Source organism: Trichosurus vulpecula, chromosome 1 (genome assembly GCF_011100635.1).
Source record: "Trichosurus vulpecula isolate mTriVul1 chromosome 1, mTriVul1.pri, whole genome shotgun sequence".
NCBI classification, from domain to species: Eukaryota; Metazoa; Chordata; class Mammalia; order Diprotodontia; family Phalangeridae; genus Trichosurus; species Trichosurus vulpecula.
The window spans coordinates 102,726,152-102,749,008 of record NC_050573.1 but is presented as its reverse complement, the minus strand read 5'-3'; the positions used below and the strand labels follow the sequence as shown (position 1 = coordinate 102,749,008).

The window sequence follows — 22,857 nt, the reverse complement described above, 5'->3', positions numbered from 1 at the left end:
ACCAGAGTTTAACAAAGTCTGAACAGCCGGGTTTACAAGCTGGAGGGTTCTTCACTACAGCTGCCCAGAGTCTCCACATCAACACTCCTCCAAGAGTGAGAGCCCTGAGCCAATAGCTCTGTTCTCTCTTTTTATACACTCTCTAGCCATCATCAAACCTCATCTGAGGGACCAGAACTAAGGCTCTTACTATTGGCTCTGGTCTGAGCAACTTCCCTTAGGACCCTGAGGGCTTCATGCCCACATAGGCTTAGCACCTAGTAGATAGGGGTTTGGGCCTGGGTTTTAGCCCCTAATAAGACTCAATCAAAGATGCCCAACTTAATTGATATCACACCCTAAAAGGAGCATCAATCACTTCCTAGAGCTCCCTCATTAGCAATCACAATCAATCCATCAATAAGCTTTTATGAAGAGCCCACTATGTGCCAGACGCTCTGCTGGGGGTACAAATACAAACAGTGAAATAGTAACAATTTTTAAGGAGTCTATTGATACAGATTTCAAGTGCTAAAAAATAAATTGGGCCCTGGGACAGAATTCTCTTGCCTTTTCATTCCAAAGGTGCTCCACATGAGGGCTGAAAAACAGGTGGAGAATGCCTTGTCTTTGTTTCTCCAAAATCAGATCTCACCTCTCTTTTAATGCTGTGTCAGTGAGATCTATATGTCAAGTTTGGTAGACATTTATGACTGTGGGCAAGTCAGTGGACCTAATCTGAGCTTCTAGCACCCAACTGAGGTGCTTGCTGTCCTTACTGTCCTATATGCTATTGAAGTGGTCATGGAATCCATCATCTATAAAATGGGATGATAATATTTTCACTCTCTAGAAATAGTAGAGGCTTTAGGATGTCAGAATCAGGATCAGGAAAAAGACAAGATAGGTGTATAGATGACATGAAATTAAATAGAGATGAATGTAGGAGTCTGTATTGAAGGGGTATATGTGTGTGTATACATGTGTGTATGTTTGTATGGTCTAGGGGAAGACCTGCTTTGACAGGAGTTCATGTGAAAAAAAATGTCTGATCAATACCTAATATGAGGAGTTGCTTTTAAAAAAAGTAACACACTCTTAAATTGTACTAATTTGTACAGTTATTTTTCAGTTCTATCTGACTCTTCATGACTGAGGCAAACAGGGTTAAGTGACTTGCCCAGAGTCACACAGCTAGCAAGTGTCTGAGGTTGAATTTGAACTCAGGAAGATGAGTCTTCTAGACTTCTTCAGTCCTGGCACTCGATCCACTGTGCCACCTAGCTGCCCTGTATTGTCTTTTTATTTATTGGTAAATAGTCATTCGGCTAGCATTTCTTAAGCATCTACTGTGTGCCAGGCACTATACTGATGTGCTCCTTGAGGGCAGGAACTGGTTTTTTGCCTCTCTTTGTATTCTCAACATGTAGCAAAGTACCTGATGCACAGCACATAATAAATGTTGGTGAATAACTTGATTGACTGTGGCCCTGTTGTACTCTGCATCAGCCAAGTCACAAATGGAGCATGTTGTGAAGTTCTGTTTAAGTGGGACATTGACAAACTACAGAATTCCCTGAAAAGAGTGACCAGGATAGTAAGGGATCTGCTTATCATGACAGAAACCAGTGAATGAACTAGCTGAGTATGTCTAACTTGGAGACAAAAAGACTTAGGGGCTTTAGGGGTCCGTTAAGATGTGAAGACGCCAAGTTAACTGGAAGGAAGATTGTTTCATTTTTTTATGTTTGTAGCCTAAGCACCCAGCACAGTGCCTGGCACACAGTAACCGTGGCACATGGCAATTGAGTAATAAATACTAGTTATTGGATTGCGCCAAAGATGCTTTCATAGACTTTGCTTTATAAGACCTTACATCTCAGCATTCTCAGGCAGCTCAGGTGGTATAGTGAATAGAGCACTGGGCCTGGAATCAGTAAGACATGAGCTCAAATCTGTCCTTAGACACTTCTTAATTGTGTGATCCTGGGTAAGTCACTGAACCTGTTTACTTCAGTTTCCTCCTCTGTAAAATGGGGATAATAATAACACCCACCTCCTGGGGTTGTTACTGAGGTTCAAATAAGGTAATATTTGTAATATTATCACAGCGTATGGCACATAGTACGTGTTTAAAGACTTATTCCTTCCCTCTTATTCACCTACAAAAAGTAATCACTGCCTCTACCTACCCCTTCTGCCAAACATTAAACATAGAACAAAAGCAAGATAGAGACTCAATAATCCTAGGACTGGGATTTTTTTCTCAATTTTTAAACATCCATTTTTTAAAATTTCGAATTCCAAATTGTCTCCCTCCCTTCCCTGCCCCCTCCTTGAGAAAGTAAGCAATTTGCTATAGATTATATGTGTACAGTCATGCAAATCCTATTTCCACATTAGCCATGACCTCGGATCTGTTTTTATCTGAACTCCGTAAAATACTAAGTAAGGAGAACAAGAATGATATGGCTATTGGTATCCTAACAAGCATAACAACAGCTTCGTTGGCCTTTCTGTTGGTCTTTAGGATAGGTAAAGCATTTTATACACATCATCTCATCAGATGCATTTATTGGGTTGGTACAATTACCCTCATCTGAGTTATGCCTGGAAATCTTTTCTATACCCTTTAGCTAGATTTCTTTTTCTTTTTGTATCAAATTTCCTCTGGATACCACAATTGTTCCTCATATTAATAATTCCTTCTATCTTCTACACAGTTGTCTTGGGAGACAGAGTGAAGGCGTTTTACAATCGCCTGCCATTCCAAGTACTGAGGGGGATTTCTGTACGAAGCAAAGTGTCTATGACAAGAAAACCTGTTTCCAGTGGGTAAGGTGTTATTCCTGTGGTTTTTATTTTTCTGATTGAGAGATGAGCTTCATCACAGAAGCCTTCGGAGGCCTAAGAGCCCAAGGAGCCCAGTAGAGAGGGAGCTCTATCGAAAGGCTGTGTAGGAGCTCACTCCATCTGCTTTCATTTGAGGGTGCCATATTTGCTCTTGTCCTTAGCTGACGTCTTGCCATGTGATGAAGAGAAGCAATGGCCCTGTGATGGCCTGAAGCTTTAAGTCTAGTTTTGAAGAAGGGAAAACAGACAAAGATCAATACTTAGAATGTGACCCGGACATAGGTCATGATGCATTGGCTAAGTGGGGAAGAAAAGGATAAATAATCTTTAACCACTTATTGCCCAACTGGGCAGACATTCAGGCTATGGATATAACAGGGCACTGACTCTGATTCTAGGCATGACTCCCCAAACACTCAGTCTCTTTCCTTAAACCGAAAGCTGAGATCAGAGCCCAGCTATGTGACCCTGAACAAGCCACTTAACTTATGTCTGACTCAGTTTCCTCAACTGTGAAATGGAGATAATAATAACACCTACTTCCAAAGGTTGATATGGGGAGCAAATGACATACTTGTAAAATGCCTGGAATATAGTAAGTGCTTAATAAATGCTTATTCCCTTCCCCTCTCTCTGCTGTTCCCTTCCCTTCCTTAATAAATGCTTGTTATCTTGCTCCCTTGAATGTATCCTGTACTCCAGCCAGATTAATCTGTGAATATACCCTTCACTTTTCTATCCCCATCCTTTTGCTTAATTGTTTGTGTTTTATTTTATTTTGTTAAATATTTCTCAATTAGATTTCTTTTTAAAAAGTTGTAATTTGTTTATTTTAAAAATTATTTTCTTTTTAAATTTTAAGTTCCAAATTCTTTATCCCTCCAACTCCCTCCCCCACCCAATGAGATGACAAGCAATATGATGTGAAATCATGTAAAACCTATGTTAGCCATACATTTTTTAAAAGCAAGGAAAATAAATAAAGTGGGAAAGTTATACTTCAGTTTGCACCCAGATCCATCAGTTCTCTCTGGAGGTAGATAGCATTTTTTCCTCATGAGTCCTTTGAAATTGTCATTGTCTTGATCAGAGTAGCCAAGTCTTTCACAGTGGATCATCATCACAACATGGCTGTTGCTGTGCACAGTGATCTGGTTCTTCTGACTTCACATTGCATCAGTTAATCTATCTTGCCATGTTTTCCTGAAACTGCTCCCTTCATCATTTTTATAGCACAATAGTACACCATCACATTCACGTTACCATAGTTTGTCCAGTCATTCCCTCAATTTCCAATTCTATACCCCCACAAAAAAGAGTGGCTTTAAATATTTTTGTATGTATAGGTTCTCTTCCCTTTTCTTTGATCTCTTTGGGATACAGACCTAGTACTGCTATTGCTGGGTCAAAGGGGATGCACAGTTTCATAGCCCTTGGGCATAGTTCCAGATTGTTCTCTAAAATGTTTGGACCAGTTTACTACTGCAGCCAGTTCATTAATGAGCCTTATCCCCTCCAGCCTTTTGTCATTTCTGATAGGTGTGAGGTGATACCTCAGAGTTGTTTAAATTCACATTTCTCTAACCAACAGTGATTTAGAGTATTTTTTCATATGACTATAGATAGCTCTGATGTCTTTGTCTGAAAGGCTCCTGTTCATATCCTCTGACAATTTATTCTTTTGCTTACTTTGATACAATAAACAGTTTTCGAATGTCTGCTCTGTAGAAGGCACCTAGCTTTGCTGAAATGAACTAAAGACAATATTCTGCTCTTAGGGTTTTGGTGGAATTCCAGGACAGTAAAGGACCTCGGACTCCTCAGATCATTCCATGACAACTAGGACAAGACATCAAGGAATTAGGTTGGGTGTGGGCTAGCAGGCTCTCAGAAAGTCTGGCCGATTTAAATTCAGTCATCCAGGGGCATCACGTTCATAATCGCATAGCTAGGAATTCTTTACCTAGGGGAATAAAATGTCAAGATGGTGGAGATGAGGTACGACATCAGTGACTGAGTAGACAGTACAGACTAGAGCTGCTGCAAGCTGATCATAAATTCAGTTGCTGGGAGAGGGGATCCAATTTCCCAGAAAAAAATCTTTCCCTATGGTGGGATGGAGATCCTGACTGTCAGGGCCTGGGAGGCAGGCTGGCAGAGGACCTAAGGCAGTGGAGATGCAGGGCTGGTGACTGCTGTGGGATGAGTGATCCTGGGGAGAAAGTACCCCTGTCAAATGCCTGAGGCATAGCCTTACTAATCCAGTCCCAGTTATTGCTCAGGCAGCTACTTGGCACAGTGGGTAGAGTACTGAGTCTAGATTCAGGAAGACTCATCTTCCTGAGCTCAAATCTGGCCCCAGACACTTAATAGCTGTGTGACCCTGGGCAATTCACTTTACCCTGTTTGCCTCAGTTTTCTCATCTGTACAATGAGTTGGAGAGGGACATGGCAAATCACTCCAGTATCTCTGCCAAGAAGATCCCAAATGGGGTCACGAAAAGTCTGAAACAAAAGAAGAACAAAAGTTATGGCTATGATCCAGTGTAAACTGCTGGAGGACAGGAACTTTTCATTGTGCAGTGTCCCCAGTGCCTGCCTGGCACATAGTAGGTGCTCAATAAATGCTTGTTGATTGATCAAATTCCACAATTTCTGAGTCCTGGAGGAAAACCTGAAAAGTTTCATGGCATATTACAGTGGACCACTTGCTAACTGTATTGATGGAGAGAGTTTCCTCACTGAATGAAAACAACAACGAAATTAGAAAGACCTGATTATGTTTCCTTTCTCTCCAGGTTCTTTGAATGTGAACGCAGGTGTGATGCTGATCCCTGCTGCAAAGGCTTTGGTTTCCTCAACTGTTTCCCAGACAGAAGGTAGGCTGCACTGAGACTTCCAAAGATTTTTTTTTCTCTCACATGGTTTGGCTGTCCTTGTGACATGGTGAAAAGAGACTCTAAGCCCCTAAGCTGGCCTCATCTTTTGATTTAGTAAAAAATCCACTAAGATTTCATTGAAGAGTCTTCTCCATAAAACAGAAGTGCCCCCCAAATACTAAGAGCAAATGCAGTGGAGGACTTAGGCAACCACCATGGAGTGAGGGGACAGTAATATGGTGGATGCTTGTGTGGAGAACAGGTCATTTTCCTCTTCTCTTTTTAAGCTGACTTATAAGTGTTTGTTATCCCTTCCCCCTCCAAAAATTTAAAAATAAAATAAAAACAAAAACTCTCACAATAAACCCAGTGTAACAGGTTCCCTCATTGGCCATGTCTAAATACATATCTCTTATTCTGGATTTTAAGTCCATCACTTCTCTGGCAGATGGTGAGTGGCATGAATGCTTGTCAGTCTTCTGGATTCATGGTTTATCATTGCATCAATCAGGTTTCTAAAGTCTTTCAAACTGTTCAAGCCAATCCTTTTCTTTTTAAATGACAAGCAACACTGTGAGATACCAGATAATTATGTAGCAAACCTAACTTAAACTCCAAGACTGCAATTTGGTCCAACTTAACTCTTTAACTCTTAAATATCCCACCATTTTGTCTTCCTTGGATTCAATGGAAACTCGATGGTAGATCATGAATAGGAAATTAAAATAAGGATGACTCATATTTCTTTTGTACTTTAGGAACAAGGTACATGTCATAAAGCATTCAAGAATTTTTCTCCCCATTTCATAGATGAAGAAACTGAGTCTCAAAAGGGTGAAGTACACAATGTTATACAGAAGCCAGGCCTTCTGACCCAAGTCCAATGCTTGCCTTTCTAGCAACAATTCTTGCACTTTCTAGCCTGTACACCCTTTCTTCTTTCGTAGAGGTCCATAAGCTTCCTCTCCTCCAATGAAAATGGTCATAACAATAACCCTTTTCCCCTCTGGTGATCATTGTGTTGCCAGGTGGAGAGGTGATGTGCCTGACTCTGGGCAATCTAGGCTTCCAGACATGCAGTGAAGAAACCAAAGGCCTCTGGCGGGTTTTGGACTGTAGCTCTCCAGATACTGAAACCAGAACGTATCCGTTTGGCTGGTACCAGAACCCAGGTGAGTTATTGATTTAGCCATCATGAAAACTGAATAAAGCATCTGTTAACACGGCCATCTCACTCATTGTTTCTGAACTAAGACATTTTCCAACTCCATATCATACACCTCTCTATCATGAAAACATTCTTAGGGCTCACACCCCATTGCCAATATCTTCCCTGAACAAGGAAGGTGGCAGCGGCCACGGTAAGAAGTGGACAGGATTTTGTCCTGCCACACAATACCTAGCCTGGGCTTTTCACTCACTAAGTACTTAATGTAGTAACAGTATGTCAGGCTCTGTGTGAAGCACTTTACAAATATCACTCATCTGATCCTCACAACAACCTTGGGACATAAGTGCTGGGATAATTTAATTCCCATTTTGTAGGTCAGGAAACTGAGGCAGCCAGAGGCAAACAGAGGTTAAGTGACTTGCCCAGGGTCACACAGCCAGTAAGTACCTGAGGCCAGATTTGAGCTAAGGTCTTCCTGACTTCAAGCCCAGCGTTCTATCCATAGCACCACTTACTGAATAAATAAATGAATGGATGTGTTAATGCAATCCAGAGGGTGGGAATATTGATCTGTGGAACAGGAAGGCAGCAAATATTGTCATTAGTCCTGACAAGAACAATAACCCCTCTTCCCCTCTGCAGTTGTATGTTGTTGTTCAACCATTTCAGACCCTTTGTGATCCCATTTGAGGTTTTCTTGGCAAAGCTACTGGACTGGTTTGCCATTTCCTTCTCCAGCTTATTTTATAGATGGGGAAACTAAGGCAAACAGGGTTAAGTGACTTGCCCAGGGTCACACAGCTAGCAAGTGTTTGAGGCCAGATTTTGAACTCAGGTCTTCCTAACTCCAGGCTAGCTGCCTAGTTTGTAGTCAAGTGATAAAGCAGAGCTAGCCTAGGACTCTGGGCCAGTGTTCCCAGCCTGACCCTTATGATGCAGAACTGACTGTGTTCTAAAGAGGGAGAACCAACAAGCTGGTTAGTACCTTTTTGTGGAGAACTGTGTAACATTGGAGGATGATTTTTCTTAGTGGCTTTCTTTTCACATCCACGTTTTTAGTTTTTATTCCCTTTATCCCTTTGGTTTATGGAAACCCCAGGGGAAGAGAAAGTCTTTTTTGTTAAGACTACTCTATAAGCTTTTGGAGGTGCTCAAGGCCTAGCTCATAACAATAGGCCTGGGCAATGGTGATGTCCTGTCCCAAAAGCAAGGACTAGGTCATCCTCGATGCTTCTGTGATCCCATAATTCTATGATTCAGCACACTTTTAATGTGTGATTCAGAAGCATTCGGCTAAGGTGTTTATGAAAGATGAGGGGAAATTGCCGCTGTTAGTCTACACAGGCTGGCTGCTACTGCCTTGGGACTTCTTTGGACAAGCAGCGAGAAAGGTGTAGGGTCTCAGCTTGCCTGTGGCATGCAGGGAGTGGTACAGCTCTAGTCAGGGTACCTTGATCCCCGCTTTCAGTTTACTGTGTAGCAGGTGGCTCAGATGAACAGCAGCAGCTTTGCACAGAAGCCTAAGTATAGAAAATTTTGCACCAGGGGAAGTGGAATGAAATGTGAGATAGGTAGAGGGGGCAAAAGGAGAGGAGTTCATCTGAGGTGTTGCAGCAGCATGGGGTTGTCTTCCTTTTTGAACTGAGTAATCTTGCTAACTAGATGCTGAACAGCATTTTTTTTCCTGGCTGTGGAGCGATAGACCGTGCTATGTGCTAGGCATTGAGGGATACAATGTTGTCAATGTTCTCTAAATTTCATGTCCTAGGTCAAAGCCCTGATTGCCCAGCCCTAGTTATTTCTCTGCTCTTACAAAAATGCCAGCTGATGTGTGGCCAGTAAGATAAACACAAGGTCTCTGTATCAGATGCTCCAAGAGCTATCTCTGTTGAGTGTTGTTTGACTTGGATTCTCTTTTCCCTGCTCATTCCATTTTCCTCAGCACCATGATCTTCCCCTGTCAACTCCACCTGCCTTGTCCACATCAATCAGAAGCACAGATTTCCTGAAAACTGCCTCTTCCGATGCCCCTGCAATGGGAGTACCTTCTACCCTAGGAAATATATCTATCAGTCCCTAAACATTTGATGCCTTTGTGTGCCAGACAATGTGCTGGGCTCAGGACATAGAAAGACAAAAATCAAAACCTCACTTCCTTCATGGAACTCATGTTCTGCCATGGCAGACATAATATCAACAACAATAATAGCATATATATATATATATATATATATATATATATATATATATAATATATATATATATATAGTGCCTATAGTACACTGTGCCAGGCACTAGGCTAAACACCTACAATTATTATCTCATTTGATCCCAATACAACCATGGCAGGTAGGTGCTATTCCTATCTATCCCCATTTTACAGATGAGGAAACTGAGGCAAACAGGGTTAAAGGACTTGCCCAGGGTTACACAGCCCTGGGGCTCGATTTGAACTCAGGTCTTCCTGATTTCAGGCCCAATATTCTATCTACTATGTTACCTAGCTGCCCCCAAATATAAAATATCTAACATTAATAACAGAGCACTTTAAGGTTTATAAAGTGCTTTGCACATATTATTTCATTTGACCCCCTAAAATCTATCCATGTGGCTGTTGGTATGTATGGAGTCCAGGTTAAGAACTCCTGCTCTAGAGGCTACCTCATCCAGCTTCCTCATTTGACAGATGAGGAAACTGAGGCAAATAGAGTTAAGTGACTTGCCCAAGGTCAGGCAAGTAACCAACGTCAGAACCAGCTTTGATGTTCCAACTCTAAATCCAACATCTTTCTATTATGTCAGAAGTGAAGAGAATTTCATGTGTAATAACTTATTTGATTATCATTGTAGTTTAATGAGTTAGATACTACAGGAATTGTTGTTAAGCCTATAGTATGTGTGTGTGTGTCTTATCACACCACATTAAAGGACAGAGACTGTCTCATTGATTTTTGTATCCCTTGATGCCTAGCACACAGCACGGTCTTTCTAAGTGTCCTTGTATGAACATTGCAAAAAGGGTTTTCCTTATGTGCATGTGGCAGTGCCTGGAGACCTGGCTTTTGCTTTCTCTCTATCTCTCACCCTCCTACCTCACATATGATTGGCTTTTTGTAGCTTCCGAGTTGTATAATTGGAATACACCATGTAGATTCAGTATGACTTTTCAGTGTGGCACAAGAAGCCAAAACTTCCTGTATGAAATTAGGCCTTTCATTGGGTGGGTTGGGCTGATTGGGGGTTCATTGGGCTGATTGGGGGTTCAATGAGGTCTTTGCTTCCTTCTCTTTGTGCATGTATGTGTGCACGTGTGTATGTGAATCAATCAATAAGCCTTTATTAAGTCCTTACTTCATATTAGATGCTGTTCTAAGAGCTGAGAATACAAAGAAAGGCAAAAGCAGTCCCTGCCCTTGAGAAGTTTACATTCTGGTGGGGCAGACAACACGTAAATAACTAGTTACATATATGATATATAGAGACTAGATGGAGGAAAATCTCAGAGAGGAAGGCACTAGCAGCTGTGTGTGCTTGTGTGTTTCAGAGTTAAAACTTGTCAAGCTCAGTGGGCTTGGCCTGCAGGTGGTCATCCTTTGCACACAGCCCTTCAGTCTGAGCTGGATGCCTTTTCTTGCAGAGTCTCAAATTATTTTGGGCAAAGAAGACTTGGCCCATGTAATTAGATGATCTCAGTGGGAGGCTGGGGATGGTAGGAAGAATGTTCCATTTATAGTTTCCTTGTCCCCCTCTCCTTTACTTTTCGAAATAAGGAGAAAAAATTAATTTCTGTAGAATAATGTAGACAAGAAGATTAGGCTAGATCACACTAGATTAGGCTCATTGGACCTCTAGTTGCCCAGAAGGAGCCTAGAATAGTGCTAAGAACCCTGGGTCAAGAGTCAAATGACCGGCATCCAAATTCTAGGTCTTTTACTTCCTCTGTGTAACTCTGGGCCTCTGTTCCCTAATCTATACAATAAAGAGCCTGAACGAGATGATTTTTAAGGTCCCTTCTAGTTCTAAATCCTTTGCCTGTTCTTATTAGTATTTTTTTCCTAACGTGGACCCCAAATTTCTTTATGCTGTGCCTCAAAGCTTGCTTTCTTTTTCTTTTTTGTCCTGAGTTTGCATAGGAAATAGCCAGGTGAAATCCTATCTGCAAAAACAATGACTTGGCTCAGAGATGCTGAGTGGGATGTGTGGGTGGAGGGGAGGGAGAAGGGGCTACCATAGGAAGGAGGAATCAGACCAAGACATTACATCAGCTCCTCAAGACTTGGCAAAAGCCTGCCCGAGGTGCTCACTGCACCCACTATCGAATGAATGCCTAGGAGTGTTCTCTTTCATCCTGTTCTGGGTAACTACCACTTTAACAGAATGTTCCCTGTTGGGTCAGGCTGGGGCATTGAGGCCACGGATGGGAACGGTGTGGGCTGGGACAGGAAAGTTCCAGATGAGTACCTTGTGATTTCCACCTTCATAAAATCCATGGGATCTTTGAGTACTCTGAGACACTAGTTCTGCCATGGTGAAAAGCTTCTCAAACGTGTCATCAATAACTGGATGGAATAGTTATTAGCCATATGATCTTAGAAAAGTAATTTCATCTCTTTGGGCCTCAGTTTCTTCATATGTAAAATGAGAGGGTGTTTATGCAACAGACAAGAAAACTGAATCCCATAGAGGTCAGACAGCTTGCCCAAGGTCATACAGATACTATAGCCAGGTTGCAAACCCAGGTCCTTTGCCCTAAGTGGTACAGTGCAGAGAGAGCTTGGCCTGAAGTCAGGAAGACCCGAGTTCAAAGCCAGCCTCAGATACTACTACCTGACCAAGTTACTTAACTTCTGTCTGCCTCAGTTTCCTCGATTGTAAAATGAAAATAATAGCGCCTACCTCCCAGGGTTGTTGAGAGGATCAAATGAGATATTTGTAAGGTGCTTAACCCAACGTTCAGCTCATAGTAGGTGCTTAATAAATGCTTATTTCCTTTTTTCCTTCCTTCTGATTCCAGCTCCAGGGAAAGGCAATATGGTATAGTGGAGGAATCACCAGATTAAAACCAGAGGAACTGGTTTTGAATTCCATCTACTTTACTACCTGTATGTCATTGGATGCATCATCATATTTCTTTTTGCCTTGGTCTCTTCATCTGTAAAATAAGGAAATTGAATGACATTTTGTCTGGGGCTCCTGCCAGCTCGAGATAGTGTCGTTTCTTTGGGGGGAATAAGATTTGAGCTGGCTCTTGGGAGACAAGTAGGAGGATATGGGGAGGAAGAGAAGGAAGGCTAAGGCCTCTTAGGCAGGTCAAGTAGAAGGGGCAAAGAATAGAATGCAAGCACCTTCACAAAATATCAGCTCCTTGAGGGCAAGGACAGTTTGCGTTTTGTACCCTCAGTGCCTTGCACATGGTAACTACTTGGTGAATGAATGAAAAATGAGAGAGGAGAGAAGGGAGGCAAGGAAGAATAAAGAAATAGAGAAAGAACATTTGGATCTTAAGCCAATGAGAATAATAAGTTTAAATCTACTTTAGGGAGGTCCAATTGTTATTTTTGTAGACGAAGAAACGGAGGCCGAAAGAAGTAAAGTGATGATCCAGGTTCACACAGATAGGAAAACCAGCATTCGAATGCAGGTCCTAATTCCAAACCCAGTGTTCTTTCTATTCCACCATGCTGCCTTTCTAGAGGCAGTCTGGTTTGGGTTTTTTTTTTTTTTTTTTGCTTGATGAAGGACAACAGGAAGCCTTGGTTGGCCCTGGAACTTTACCAAAGCCAGAGGGGCAATGCTGAACAAAAATTCATGCAAATGAAGGTATTTTCAGAACCCTCTCCCACCCAAGTCAGTCACTCTGCAGGTGTGCCCCCAAACTGTGAGAACTAAGAAGGGAAACGTTCTCAAAGTTCAGGGCACTACAGTGAAGACACAATAGAAATGTGAAGAGTGGCTTTTGTGGTGGGAAAATGCTGAAATTCTTCTGACTTCAATGGGTCAGGGATCATCTGCCCTTTGAAGGTTGGAACTGAGCTCTTTCAGCCTGCAGCTGTGTGTTGACTGGAACTGAGGCAGGGCATTTGGTTTTTAAGTAGGAAATGTAAAATGTTGGTTTCTAGAAAGGGCCAATAGTTTCTCAACTTCTTTTTGCTAAGCACATTTATTTATATGTTCAACAAACATTCATAATTAGTGGGTGATGAGCTAGTCTTATAACCTTGCCTGTCATTGAGCTGTGTCTGACTCTTTGTGACCCCAGTAGACCAAACCGTCCATGGAGTTTTGTTGGCAAAGGAACTGGCAGTGATTTGCCATTTCCTTCTCCAGTGAATTAAGGCAGAGAGAGGTTAAGTGACTTGCTCAGGGTCACACAGCTAATAAGCTCCTGAGGCTGGATTTGAACTCAGGTCTTCCTGACTCCAGTGGGGTTCTCTATCCACTGAGCCACCAGATGCCTCAAGCCACTAGCTCAATATTGCTTTATACTGATTGTGTTTACTTTCCTCTCACTTCTCAATCCATTGCAAATGGATTTATCATTTAACCAGAAGTGATATTTCTGCTTTGCCACTCCACAGCTCTCTCTACTCTTTCCAAAGTCACCAATGATCTCTTAATTGCCAAATCTAAGAGCCTTTTTCTCAATCTTTTTCCTCCTTTACTTCTCTCTAGCGTTTGACATTGTTGACCACTCTGATTTTCATGATGCCACTCTCTCTTGGTTCTACCTGTCTGACTACCCTTTGTCAGCCTCCCTTGCAGGATCATCATCCAATGGTGTAGACCCTAACTATGGGTATGCCACCCAAGTTTCTATTCTCAGTCCTCTTCTATTTTATCTCTACACTATTTCTTTCTTGGTGACTTCATCAGATGCCATTAGGTTCAATGATAATTGCAGATAATTAAGAGTCCCCTATCCATCCATTCATCTATGTATCTATCTATCCATCTATGTACGTATGTATATATGTATGTACGTATCAGCTATCAGCGTATCTATCTGTCTTTCGCCCAAATTCCAGTCTGGCATCACTGACTATTTATTAGACATTTCCAAATGGATATCCAACTTAGAATGTCCAAAACAGAACTTGTCTTTTCAAAGCCCACCCTTCTTCCCAACTTCTTTGTTTCTGTTAAAGTTACCAACATCTTTCCCATTACCAAGGTTCACAACCTCAGAGTCAACTCCTTACTCTTACTCCTCAGACACATCCTCAGTCCCTATATCCAATTGCTTGTCAAGTCTTACCAATCCTACCTCCACATTCCTGGCCTTATTACTCTTGTCAATTCTCTAATTTGGACTATCATCACCTCTCCCCTGGATGATTACCATAGCCCCCTAATTGGTACCCCTACCTCAATTTTCTCTTTTATTAAACCCATCTTTCAGTTACCTGCTAAAGCACAAGTCTATGACATTATCTTAGAAAATCCCAAATATCCCATTGGAGGAAGCCATTAGTGGAGAATGATAGAATCATAAGGTAGAAAATTTTTGACAGAAATTTCTGTTTTATACTCTCATCCCCCATAAGGACTGGACTCAAACCACGCTAGCCTCAAATAGCAGGCCTTTAAAAAGCCTTTTAACCACCCATTTTCAACCTTTGTCCCCTCCTTTCTACCTTAGATGCAGTTGCCAGATCTGTCTTCTTTGGGTGGGGGGAAGTATCACTTCACCATTTGAAAATTGTTAATGGCTTCCCATTACTTACTGAATAAAGACAAAGCTGCCTGAGCCTGCCACTGAGAAAGTCCTCTACAATCTGACCCAATCCTTCCTTTGCAGTCTTATCTTAACACTACTCTTTTTCATGTACTCTGCATTTCAGCCAAGCTAGATCTTTTACTTTGTCCCAAACAAGTCTCCTGTTGTTGTTATAATTTAAAAGTCCAACTCAAATGTCATTTCCCCCACCAAGGTTCCCCTGATTTCCCTTTGCTAGAAGTAATTTTTCCTTCATCTGTTATTGTAGCACTTTCTATCCCTATTCTGCAATTTTCTTATCCTAACACTTGTACATTTTTATCTATACTTTGTCTTATCACCTAATGAAGGGCACAGTCTTGTTTAAATTTGTGTACACCCCAGAGTTTACCATAGTACTTTACAACATAGTAAGTATGTTGTTGTTGTTAAGTTGTTTCAGTTGTGTCCAACTCTTCATGACCCCATTTGGGGTTTTCTTGGCAAAAAATACTGGAGTGGTTTACCATTTCTTTCTCCAGATCATCTTTACAGACAAGGAAACTGAGGCAAGCAGGATTAAGTGGCTTGCCTAGGCTCACACAGCTAATAAGTATCTAAGGCTGGATTTTAAATTGGGTCTTCCTGACTCCAGGCCTGGTACTCTATCCACTGTGCTACCTGGGTGCCCCATAGTATATATGCATTCAGCCAATATTTTCTGAGGCAATCTACCAAGTTAGGATTTCAACCTCCCCTTCTTGAACATACATGGCCTCAAAACTCACAATCTGGAAATTCACTCCAAGGGCTAATCAAAATAATTCCTGGATAAATTAAGCCCATCTACTCTCTGTCTTGTCTCACAAATAAAGGAGAAAGCTAGGTATTATGAAGACATACACAAGATCCTATCAACCTAGTGGGGAAATCATTGGGGCAAATGTAGACCTAAATATATCGTGCCTGGCCATCTAATTTATAAACACAAGTAGAGATGGGGAAGACAGTGGCTCATTCAAGACAAGTCAACATGATTATTTTCATGTCAGAAGAAAAATGCTAGTGTGCATGAGCACACTATGTATTGAACTTGAGAGATTTTCTTCAACCAACCGCAACATATGTCCTAAGGTGGCTTAATCTGACTTCATTCAATCCCTACCTAGGTTTTACTTTAGATTAATTGAATCAACAAAAGCACCCAGGAATTATTTATCTCTTTGACTGATTGATTCAATAAAAGTACCTGGGAATTATCTGCAACTAGTTTACACCTTTCATTGTTTGATTCAATAGAGTTGCTTAGGAATGTTTGCACCCAGTTTGTACTTTGACTGACTGACTGCCTCAACCAAAGAGGCATTCTCAACTGAAAAAGCTATCAAGGTGAAGAGCATCTTGCTAGTTACATTAATTAGGGTTTCAAGTTGGGGATATCCCTCTACATCTTAAAGATCTAAAATGACATTCACCCAATTCACCCAGAGTCTGTTTTACTCCTCTGTGCCTTAGTAGAAATAGTCTTTCAGCTGTTATGGCCAAAAAGAGTTTTTTCAGTGCTGAAATGCTCCTGATAATGGGAACACTGAAACATTTCAACCATACTACAACACTTTCTCTTTTCTTCCTTTCAGTGGTTCAGAATGATGCTCCCACTATGTGCCCATCTGCTCTTCTGCCTCCTCTCCTAGACAAAGGTAAGTGTCATAATCTTTGGAATTTCTCTGCCTACCAAAGATGCTATACTCTTATTCAACCCAAATGATCTCTAAACAGTAAATATCTACCTATGGCTTTCTGTCAATCAACATCATGAGACCCACAATGGATAATGACAAATATGAATGCCCTTAAACTATGTTTTCATATGTCGTTCCTGTTTATTTACTTCAGTATTTCAGAAGATGACATATGAGTTCAGTGGTATGGATCCTCCCTGCACTGATGAGTCAGTTATCATTCCTTGGTGCTGTAATAAAATCTAATGTTTAGATTGTTATGACCTAGATATGTATATATTACACATATATACACACATATATGTGTGTATCTATGTATGTCTATATATACCTATACATTTCATATATAAATTCATATGTACATGTATGCATCTACGTATACACATACATATTCCCTAATAGGCAGTCTGATGATGTGCCCCTTTGAGGTTCCTATGTTGGTCCTTAGGCAACAGATAGATATCCTTAGGCTCACCTGGGGAGTGTTCCAGCTTGGTGGAGAGGAGGGTGGTGGCGGCTAGTAGACCTTATGCCCTGTTGGTAGCCTTCAAGACTCCAGAATCCCCTCCAGGCCATGATGACACATTGTAATAGAACCTTAGTAAAGGGAATACTGTTCTCTCTCAAGTGTAATTCAGTGTGAGACAGATCTATCTTAGGCCCCATCCCAGAAGGTTTCGTTCCTGAAATACCCAAATAATCTTGAAACAATCTTAGAAGATGCGACAAACTGGTACCACCTGGGATTTTCTTTGTTCTACTGTTTTATTGAACTGGGATTTTTTTAACTGCCTGCAACCAAATATGAATATCTATAATGTGGGAAGGTGGACAACAAAACTGAGCCTCGTTTATTATGCAGTGACAAGATCTTTGGCCTTGCAGTCAGAGGAGCTGGGTTCAAATCTTGCCTCCGGTGCCTACTACCTTTGTGACTTCAGGCAAATTACTAACCTCTCTAGGTCTCTGTTTATTCTATGACTTATGAGGTTCTTTTGATCTCTTCACTTATGAACTCTTTGTGAGAATTTTCTTACTCCTTGATATAGAGTATTCCATGCATCTCAGTTTCATTGGGATGATACCCTCTATTCCAGCACTGTTTTTACAGGTGAGGAAACAAGGCTCCCACGCAAGACTGGACGGGTTGTAAATGGATGAAGAACTCTATATCTTTGAAAAGCTTTGTACTTTCTTTTTGATCATATATTCTCTCTTATTTACCCAATGATGCTTTGTTTTTAACTTCAGCATATCTGAAATAGAATAAGGGAAAAATATATGCCTATGCTAGGACAGCTAAGGGAATCTCAGCCTCTAGCAAAGCAATGTAGAGTGGTAGAAAGAACACTGGCTTTGGAGTAAGATAGACCTAAGTTCAGATCTCAACTACACAGTGTGGTAGTACTTAACAACCAGGTTAGGGGGGGGGGTAGTATACTGGACCCACGTTCAAGGTTAATTTGCATTATTAGCATTTTGCCAGAATACTGAAAATTTAACAATCAACTCTCACCATCTGGTTAGAGCTAGCTGCAGCATATCCCTACTTTGGAACTAGAGAAGGCACTTCATTCAAAACTATCTGATTCATTAACCTTTTGGAAATTCCTACACAAATTAGTATCTGAGTCTAAGCATGAAAGCCCTTGTTAAAATGTAAATTTTATTCAGGAGGGAGTAACAGGAAGCTATTCTCTGTCACTAATACTACAAATGCTTTAGTTCTTAGAAATTTGGGAGGTTATCCCTAGCTGCAGTATCCCTGAGACAAAGATTAATTAAAAAGAGACTGAGGAATACAAAGAAGGGAACTAAGGGAGCCCTGAATCCAAACCTTACCAGCTTTACAACTTTGGGACACTATTTGCCTCTTTCTAAATAGGGAGTGAAGCTTGGAATAACTTCTAGCTTTACAGAGAGAGAGAGAGACAGAGAGAGAGAGAGAGAGAGAGAGAGAGAATTAAAAATGAATGTCAGATTGTTAGATGGATTTGGTAAAGACTGAGTTGCAACCCAAAAATCAGATCCAGTAATCCTGCCATCTTTGACTATACTCTATTTGTATCACCTCAAATATAGACAACATGCTCAAAATGGGATATCCTAGAAAAAGTATACGTATTATATTTACATACGTACACATACAGATAGAGAGGAAGGCAATTCCTATGTGTCAGGCACTGTGCTAAGCACTTTACAAATAGTATCTCACTCGATCCTCCGAAAGTAGGTGCTGTTATAATGTCCATTTTATAGTTAAGGTAATTGAGGCAAACAGATTAAGTGACTTGCCCAGGGTCACACAGTTAGCAAGTGTCTGAGGTCATATTTGAATTCAGTTCTTCCTGACTCCAAGCCCAGTGCTCTATCCACTCTACCACCTCATTAAACTTTAGAGTTTATTCAGTCTAGCACCTTCATTTTACAAGAAACTGAGGTCCTCAAATTTGCCTAAATTCACATAAATAGAAAGCAGCACTGTCAAGATCCCCTGACTCTAATCAGTGCTCTTTACATTATGGATGGATAGAGCCAAAGTGGGGGTGGTATTGAATATTAAGGGTTTAAACTTTCTTCAGTAGGCAGTAAAGAGACACTGAAGGCTTTTGAGGGAGAAGTAAGTCAATCAGAAATTTGGCAGGGATGTGTAGGATGTGTAGGAAGAGAAATCATAGGGTCAGAGGTCAGATAGTCCAACCCCCTTATTTTACAGTTAAGGAGGCTGGAAGGACAAGGATGGTTAAGTGGCTTACCCCAACTCACACAGCCATAAACAAAAGGCAGAATTTTCACTGTATGGGAGAGAGGCTGGGGATGGCAAGGGAGATTAAGAGAATATTGCATTATTCCAGGCAAGTGATAATGATGGTGCAAATGGTGAGGGAATTAGACATTGGGATGTAGATATGATAGTTGCTAAGGAAAGATGTCAGTGACTAACTGGAAGGGGGTGAGGGAATAAGAGACATGAAGATGTTTAAGAGCCTTAGGGGTCTGGAGTATCTATGTTTGGCTTCACCAAACATTGTTAAACATTAGATAAATACATTGTATCCTGGAAAGAGATCTGAACTTGGATACTGTTACTACTAACACCACTACTACCACTACTACTACTACTACCACTACTACTACTACTACCACTACTACTACTACTACCACCACCACCACCACTGCTACCACTACTACTACTACTACTACCACTACTACTGCTACTACCGTTACTACTACTACTACTACTACCACTACTACTACCGCTACTACTACTGCTACTACCACTACTACTACTACTACTACCACTACTACTACTACCACTACTACCACTACTACTACTACTACTACTACCACTACTACTACTACTACTACCACTACTACTACTACTACTACTACTACTACTACTACCACCACCACTACTACTACTACTACCACTACTACTACTACCACTACTACTACTACTACTATTATCACTACTACTGCTAGCACTGCTGCCACTGCTACTATTGCTGCTGCTACTACTACTACTTCTACTACTGCTACTAGTACTGCTAACATTTGTTACTACCACTGCTGCTGCTGCTGCCGCTAGCTATCATTTGTATAGCGCTTTAAGGTTTGCAGAGTATTTTATATATGTTAGCTTATTTGATCCTCATGATAACCCTCTGAGTAAGAGGCTAGCATTATTCTCATTTTACAGATTAGGAAAATGAGGCAGACAAAGGTTAAGTGGCTTACCTAAGGTCACACAGCTAGCAAGTGTTTAAGGCAGGATTTGAACTCTGGTCTTCCTGACTTCAAGAACCATGCTATAGCTATCATATCCCCTAAGACTGAATTTCAGCTATTTCACTTACCAGCTTTGTTTAGCTTAGGCAATTCGCAGCCTCTCCAAAAATGGCCATGATCCTCACTGCCTGGAAGGCCAGGTAGGATAGATTTCACCCCAACTCCAAGGTTCTCTGATGCCCTTCAGGAGTTTAAGGGATGTTTAAGCTCTCTGTGAATGGCTCCAGCCCCTCACTGATGGTGTGTCTCCCAAGATGGGAGTGGTCCCCTGTACCCCAGGTCCATTTACCTACTATCAGATTAACTATTACAAGGAAATATTTATTCCAAAAAAATATAATCACAAATAGATGAACTTAATCCCCCAGCATGTGGGAGGCGTGTACCTGGTACTTCAGGCTGGAGGGGAGGAGGTGGTGGGTACAGGTGGAGGTGGGTAGGAAGGAGATTAGGTTCGTATCCTAATAGCCTATGGTTCATAGTAACCGTTTCAAGACCAAAACCATTGCCTAGGCTCAAGTCCCCAACACCCTGACTTCTCAGAACTTCTGTGACAGACTGGCTGGCTGCCCCATCCCAGCTGCAATCCTAGTTCCAAGGTTATCATAGCCTGAACTCCAGTCCCATGGGGATCGCACCTGGCACCTGAAATTGAGGACAAAGAATGCAGAACAAAAACAAGGCACATTTCTTAGAGTTGGGATAAAAGAAGGAGAGCGGGGGAAGGAAGTCCTTCCCCTCTCATCGGTTCAGTTCATGGCTTTTGTTCTGTGGGTAAACTGGGATCTTCACCCTGAAAGTCAAAAAGAGAGCAACTGGCTCAGCTTCCCTAGTTTTAAAGATGAAGATAGCCAATCAACAGAGGTTACCTCTGTTGTAGGGGAGGCAGAGGCCTCCATGGTAGGTAATGTGGTCATGCTCCAAAGTCTTAGTGTTTGATGGTCCAGACAGGCCCAGACAAATCCAGGTTTCATGTAAAATATGGAGGATGAACAATATGGCCTCTAAGGTCCCTCCCAGCTTTAAATGTGTTCTCCTATAATTCTATGTTCTCCCTTCATTTTTGCAGAAGACTGGTCCAGTTACCATGTGTAAAATAGTTTCTTTGTAAGGTCATTATGGTAAGCCATGGCCCTCAAAAATGACACATTTATCCCATATTTACAGATGCATAGTAATGAGTATAAAGCCTACAAATGTGACTAAATGCTTGCCTCTGCATAATAGCAAAATTTTGCCAAGATAAGCTTTTACTGGGAACCAACACTGTCAGTATGGGAGAATGACCCTGGTCTTGGAAGGAGGATCTTGTGTGTTGGTATAAAATCTACTTTAGGTCAAGTTGGGCATCCAAAGGACAGTTATTGGTTCCTCACTCTGCCTGTGGTGAAGATGTTATCTGTGTCAGGATTCCAGAAATTGCAAAGAAAGTTTTAATTACCAGCTTAGGAAATTGTGCTAGGCTACCTTCCAAAACTTGTGATTATAGAGCCAGACTACGGCCAAAGTGTAAGGGGACATTATTTTTAACTTAGTGCTTTCACTCAAAGTCTTAGTTATCTTGACCCAGGGTCTTAGAACTCTTCTTTTTGTCAAAACAAATCCCCTTGGACCATCAAAGACATTTTGATTGAGAGGCAACATGTCATAGTAGTGCTGGCCTTGGAGTCAGGAGGACCTGGGTTTTCATTCTGCCTGGGAAACTTAATAACTGCATAACTCTAGGCAAGTCATTTAACCTCTGTGGGCCCTAGGTCCCTCATCTGCAAAATAAGGGAAATGAATTCTAGGTCGATGATTGTAGGGTGGTGGGAAGTTCATCAATGGGCCTGCAAGTTGGCTAACCTCCCTCTGCAACAGAGCCCCTGGGGATGATCATAGTATTTAGATCTAGATGGGTCCATCTGGAAGAAGCACAATAGAAAATGCACTGAATTTGAAGTCAGAAGATCTGGGTTTAAATCCTGTCTCTGGTACTTAACTATTTATGGGATTTGGTGCAAAGTCACTTCAGCTCTCTTGGCCTCAATTTCCACACGTGTGAAATGAGAAGTTTGTGCTGGATGTCCTCTAAGGAGTCTATAATCCTATAATCCGGTTAAACAAAAGACATGAGACTCCAAGAAAAGTGATTTGCCCAAGGTCACATAAATAATAAATGGCAGAGCTGGTATTCAAACCCAGGTCCTCTGACTCTTAGTAATTAGAGTTGTCCAGAAGTGGAAAGGGTAGCCTCTAGAAGAAGTGGGTCCCAATCAGATATTGTGGCCCATTGCTGTAATCCCTCTTATTGGAGGAGGCCAAGCTGATGGATCCCTTTAGTTTGGGAGTTTTGTAGTAGGCTTAAAGCTGGCAGGGTATATGCACTAAGTCTGGTGCCAGTATGGTGAACCCTTGAGAGTGAAGGGCCACCAGGCTGCCTACAGAGGGGTGAACCAGCCCACGTTAGCAAAAACAGCTGAGTGAAACTTTTGTGTTGGTTAATATTGGGGTTAGGCCCTTGAAGAGCTGCTGGGCTAGATAGGGAGACCCAGTCTCAAAAGAAAATAGAGACCCCCTCATTGGAAATCTTCAAGCAAACCTTGGATAACCTTATCAGGTTAACATACCTTCTCATGCATATTATAGATGACTTTATTGGGTATATTATGGTATATAATAAAGAGGATTCTTATTGGATATGGGTTAGATGATATAACCACTGAAGTCATTTCCAATTAACTCTAAGATTCTAAGATTTGGTGACTC

General features: G+C 41.4%; 1 protein-coding gene across 1 annotated transcript in view; it reads left to right on the top strand.

Moving 5' to 3' along the window:
• Positions 1–22,857, top strand: part of TG (thyroglobulin) — a 385,510-nt gene that overhangs the window by 166,716 nt on the left and 195,937 nt on the right. The window contains 5 exon segments of the mRNA XM_036741632.1: positions 2,703–2,814; positions 5,631–5,694; positions 5,696–5,711; positions 6,740–6,883; positions 16,216–16,278. Coding sequence (XP_036597527.1) covers positions 2,703–2,814; positions 5,631–5,694; positions 5,696–5,711; positions 6,740–6,883; positions 16,216–16,278 — 399 coding nt within the window.